The sequence below is a fragment of the Cucurbita maxima genome, unplaced genomic scaffold, assembly GCF_002738345.1.
Source record: "Cucurbita maxima cultivar Rimu unplaced genomic scaffold, Cmax_1.0 Cma_Scf00022, whole genome shotgun sequence".
In the NCBI taxonomy this organism is placed as follows: Eukaryota; Viridiplantae; Streptophyta; class Magnoliopsida; order Cucurbitales; family Cucurbitaceae; genus Cucurbita; species Cucurbita maxima.
The window spans coordinates 2,598,858-2,604,334 of NW_019272038.1; the positions used below are offsets into that span (position 1 = coordinate 2,598,858).

At 38.8% G+C, this 5,477-nt stretch overlaps 2 protein-coding genes across 2 annotated transcripts in view; one reads left to right on the forward strand and one right to left on the reverse strand.

Moving 5' to 3' along the window:
• Window positions 1–924: 924 nt before the first annotated feature.
• LOC111496012 (allene oxide synthase 1, chloroplastic-like) lies at window positions 925–2,730 on the forward strand. Its single transcript, XM_023146226.1, has one exon. It carries the CDS (start codon window positions 1,011–1,013, stop codon window positions 2,577–2,579), a length of 1,569 nt encoding a protein of 522 aa, XP_023001994.1. The 5' UTR covers window positions 925–1,010; the 3' UTR covers window positions 2,580–2,730.
• An 834-nt stretch (window positions 2,731–3,564) lies between these two features.
• Window positions 3,565–5,477, reverse strand: part of LOC111496009 (wall-associated receptor kinase-like 14) — a 3,761-nt gene continuing 1,848 nt past the window's right edge. Inside the window, exon 2 of the mRNA XM_023146222.1 lies at window positions 3,565–4,935. Coding sequence (XP_023001990.1) covers window positions 3,653–4,935 — 1,283 coding nt within the window. The 3' untranslated portion in view covers window positions 3,565–3,652. The remainder of the gene's footprint in view (window positions 4,936–5,477) is intronic.

Genomic DNA, 5,477 nt, shown 5'->3' on the forward strand with positions numbered 1-5,477 from the left:
TTTTTTTTTTTTTTTTTTGTAATATTTGGATTGAGTTATAAACTTATTTGAATTGAATGTGATCCATTCAAATAACGCCTCGTTATTAATAGAATTCCTTGTCAGCTCTACTCATAAATATTATAATTGGATTAGATTGGATAATTATTTAATAAAAATTATTTTAGTAAATAAATTTTTAATTTCAACGATCCCTTATTTTGTTTGAATATTTTATTTTTCATATTTTACATTAATTATATCAATTTTTTTAACATACGTTATTTCAAAATATATTTTTAGACTTTTATTTATTTATTTATTTATTTTGTATTTTAACTTTAATTTAGAATTTTGAAAATTGTGAATGGATGACAGATGTACGAAACACCCTTATTTTCCATTTTCCAATGCTGTTTTTAATTGGTGTTGATATTTGTGCTCTTACAACAATTTTCCTTATAAAGTGAAATAAAAATTTATTAAAATATCTTGTATTTTTAAAATGACTAAAGAAATAAAAAATACAAAAAAATTAATTATTTAAAATTGAAAAGTTAATTATTTGATATGGTAGGTTTATTATTCCATTTAAATTTAATTTTTCTCCACAGACTTTGATAATTTAATTTAAAATAATTTTAATTATGTTGGACATTAAAAAAAATTATTTTATTTATTTTTGGGTTTAGGAAAAATTTTAATTATATAGACATATTTTATTGTCGACTTTGAGTATAATCTCTCGTGAGCTTGCTTTGGGCTTTTCAGAAAGTCTCTGTACAATATAAAAAGTATTATTTGTTTATAAACGCATGATTATTTCATAAATTAGCAAGACTTTTATCCTCACAAATATTAATATTAATATTATTAATCTGGTTATGACAATAATATTAACAATAATGGTTTGTTAAAATTATATTTACATATAAATACAACCCATCCTCCTACTTCATCTCTCACAAAATCCCACTCTCCAATTTCCCCATTTTTCGATCAAATTAATGTTTCAGAAAATTTGAGCAAGAATGTCGGTATCCTCCATAACAATCCCTTGTCTTCAACCTTCATGGCGGTTCCCGTCGCAAAAAGCGCCGGCGAGACGTCGTTCAAAGGTGGGCTCTGTTTCTCTACCCAAAATCTATGCGGTGGATCAGTCGTCGCCGTCCGTTCAAACGCCGCAGCGGACGACGAAGCTTCCGTTGAGGAAGATTCCCGGCGACTATGGTCCGCCGGTGCTCGGAGCGTTGAAGGACCGGCAAGACTATTTTTACAATCAGGGGAGAGAAGAGTATTTGAAATCTCGAATGCATCGGTATGAATCCACTGTTTACAGAACCAATATGCCGCCGGGTCCGTTCATCAGTTCCGATCCTCGAGTTGTCGTTTTGCTCGACGGCAAAAGTTTCCCTGTTTTGTTCGACAATTCTAAGGTTGAGAAGAAGGATCTCTTCACCGGAACTTACATGCCTTCAACGGAACTCACCGGCGGCTACCGGGTTCTGTCTTATATTGATCCGTCGGAGCCGATTCACCAGAAGCTTAAGCAACTGCTGTTCTTCCTCCTCAAGTACCGCCGGGATAAAATCCAGCCGGAATTTCACTCTGTTTTTTCAGAGCTTTTCGATACTCTGGAGAAGGATTTGGCCGCCACCGGTAGAGCAAAGTACAATGATCCCGGTGAACAGGCGGCGTTTAATTTCTTGGCTCGATCTCTCTACGGTGTTAATCCGGCGAATACCAAATTGGGCCAAGACGCTCCGAAATTGATTGGGAAATGGGTTCTGTTCCAGCTTGGCCCTGTTTTAAATCTCGGCCTCCCCAAGTTCGCCGAGGAGCTCCTCCTCCGCACAGTCCGGCTACCACCGGCGCTGGTTAAAGCCGATTACCAGCGGCTTTACGACTTCTTTTACCAGTCGTCGGCTGCGGTGTTTGAAGAAGCCGAGAAATTGGGGATTTCGAGGGAAGAAGCTTGCCATAACTTGCTCTTCGCGACATGTTTCAATTCATTCGGAGGAATGAAGATTTTCTTCCCCAATATGCTCAAATGGCTTGGCCGCGCCGGAGCAACTCTACACGGCCAACTCGCGCAGGAGATTCGTACCGCCGTTAAAGCCCACGGCGGGGAAATCACAATGGCGGCTATGGAACAGATGCCGTTGATGAAATCGGTGGTGTACGAAGTGTTCAGAATCGAGCCGCCGGTGCCAGTTCAGTACGGTCGGGCGAAGCAGGATCTTGTGATAGAAAGCCACGACGCGGCGTTCGAGATCAAAGAAGGGGAAATGATTTGTGGGTATCAGCCATTTGCGACCAGAGATCCGAAAATCTTCGACAGAGCCAACGAATTCGTGCCGGATCGGTTCATCGGTGACGGCGAAAAGTTACTGCAGCACGTGCTCTGGTCAAACGGTCCGGAGACTCAAACGCCGTCACTTAAGGACAAGCAGTGCGTCGGAAAGGACTTTGTCGTTTTCATCTCTCGCCTTCTTCTCGTCGAACTCTTCCTCCGATATGATACCTTCGACGTCGAAGCTGCCGTCTCGCCGTTGGGCGCCGCCGTCACGGTAACTTCCCTGAAGAAGGCAAGCTTTTGAAGGGTAAATGAAAATAACCGTCAGGTAAGTTCGGGATTCTTCTTGTGGGGTAAAAAATGTGTATAACAGCTAAGTAATGGGCTTAGAAACAAAAATGATTGTGGCCCCCACCAGATCTCAATATTTTACCATGAAATTTAATCTTTATTTTTATTTGCTAATTAAATATTAAAATATGTCATTTAACTTTAAATATTTAATTTTTAAAAAAGAATATCAGATTTTTAAATAATTTAAATTAAATTTCTTACCATTTATATTTATTTTTAATCCATGCATGAATATATGGAATGTTGTTACTTGAATATTTATAAAATAAAAATATATGTGAATAATTACCATATATGGAAATGTGTATTTTTATAATTAAATTAATGTATGTAATATATTGATTTAGTCATTTAAAAATACGTTTGTAAACATAATGAATTTAAGGAATAATAAATTTAAAAATTAATGTATTTTGTTATGAACCGAACATGTGTTTGTGTTTGAGACAATTATTTTCTCGTGAATTAAATGCTCTTTTTTATCTATTAATTATTTTTCTCAAAAGCTGGAATTTATTTATGTTTGACCATTAATTAATGACGTAAATACCTAACAACTATTATAAAAATTCATAAATATTTTTTAAAAAATTATTGAATATTATCAAATAATTTGTTGATCAATTTTTTTTAATTAAAATATTCCTATTTTAAGTCTCATATTTAATTATTGAATATTATTTATTATATGAAAAATTTAAGATTATTAGTGGAAAATTAACTGCTATAGAATAAAGTTTCTAAGCAGTTACTTAGTGGAAACCGAAGTGATCGAGCGATGAGAACTAAAAGGTGAGCTTGGAAGCAACCATCCTTTGAAGAAAGCGTAATAGCTCACTGGTCTAGCTCCATGGTATTGAAAACGTATCAGGGCTCAAGCGATTCACTGAATCGACAAGACCTTGAAAGCAACTTTTGCAAGTGTCAATAGTAGGACGTTTTGTCAATCACCAAAGGTTTTTGTTAACAACACTCTAAAGATATCAGGAGTGAATCAATAAACTGTTTTTTTTTTTTTTCTTATTATAAAATGACGTGATTTAACAAACTACTCGAGGACGGTGAGCTCTGTTCACTCTGCCATGAATCTTCAACAGAGGCTCGAGAAAAGTAATCTCCGCCTCCATGGCTCGATTTCGAGCTCTCACTTTCAACTACTAAACCCATTTCCTTGCACTTCAACCCCGCTTCTTCCCACCGGCGCCGCCGTATCTCATCCAGCTCCGCCGCCACCTCCACCATCGACGGCCTCATATCCCTATGAAACGCCAAGCATCTAAACGCCACCTCCCCCACTTTTTCCACCGAAGAAATCCTCCATTCATCTTTATCTATCTCAATCAACGGATCCACAATCTCCCTCAGCCGCCCACTCCCAATTTTATCGGCGGCCAGAGCTGCCAAATTGATCTCGTTTTTCGGGCGGCAGAAATCCACCACTTTCATGGCGGTGATCAATTCTACCAGAACGACGCCGAAGCTGTACACGTCGCTCTTGTCGGAGAGATGAAAATCCTGATGGTACTGCGGATCGAGATACCCCGGCGTCCCCTGCGGCGCCGTCGAGATGTGGGAAATTTCCGCCATCCCCAATCTTGAAAGCCCAAAATCCGCCACTTTTGACTTCAGATTTTGATCGAGTAGAATATTGCTGGATTTTATGTCTCTGTGGAAGATCGGTGGGTTAATTGCAGAGTGGAGATGGGCAATTGCATCGGCGGTTTCGACGGCGATGTCTAAACGGACGGGCCAGGGGAGACCGGTGCCTCTCTGTTTTTGTAAATGTTGTGACAGAGTGCCGTTGGGCATGAATTCATAGACGAGGATTTGGTCGCCGGATTCCATGGAGCAGCCGAGGAGGCGGACGAGGTTCGGGTGGCTGACGGAGGAGATGAGACTGATTTCGTTAAGGACTTGTTGGATGGTGTCAGGGTCTTGATTTTTTAGGCGTTTGATAGCTACCCATTTATCGCTGCGTAATTTTCCGGCGTAGACAGTGGCGTAGGCGCCGGTTCCGAGGCGGTGGTCGTTGGAGAAGTTTTGGGTGGCTTTTTGGATCTCTTTGTAGGTGTAGATATGGATGGGGGATTTTCCGGCGGTGGCTTCTGAGAGGCGACGTTTGGTGATTTTTTGGATGTGTGTGGATTTGAGATTGGAACGACGGCGAATGAAGTAGCAGAAGAAGCATACAGTAACCAGTACGGTGGCTCCGCCGATGAGGGTTCCGATAAGGATGGCGGTTCTTGTGGCGGATGTTGAGATCCTGCATTCGCCGATGATGTAGTTGGTGGTGTAGCAATTAGAAGCTGTTTGGGGAGACATTAATAAGATTGTAAGAACCCAATATATATATATATGGTTTAATGTTTAATTTAACAAATGTGATGTCGTCCAAGTGAAAGTCCACAGAAAACAAATACGTTGTGCGAACTTATGCTTATAAATGGTTTCAGAGCCAGATACTAGAGAACTGTGTCAACGAAGATGTTAGATTTCAAAGGAGGTGGATTGTGAGATCCCACGTTGGTTGAATATGAGAATGAAACACTCCTGTGAAAATTTCTCTTTAGTAGACGTGTTTTAAAACCTTAAGTGAAAACTTAGGGAAAGTCGAAGTCCAAAGATGACAATATCGGTTACTGATGGGTTTGGGCTCTTACAAGGAACGAAGCTCGTGTTGGAGAAAATTGAGTTTATCAAAGATTTTGAACCGTACCCACAGTCGTGAAGTAGAAGATAAAGTCCAAAAAAGACAATATCTACTCGTAGTTAGATTGAACTCTTACAAAAAAAAAAAAAAAAAAAAAAAAAAAAAAAAAAAAAAAAAAAAAAAAAAAAAAAAAAAAAA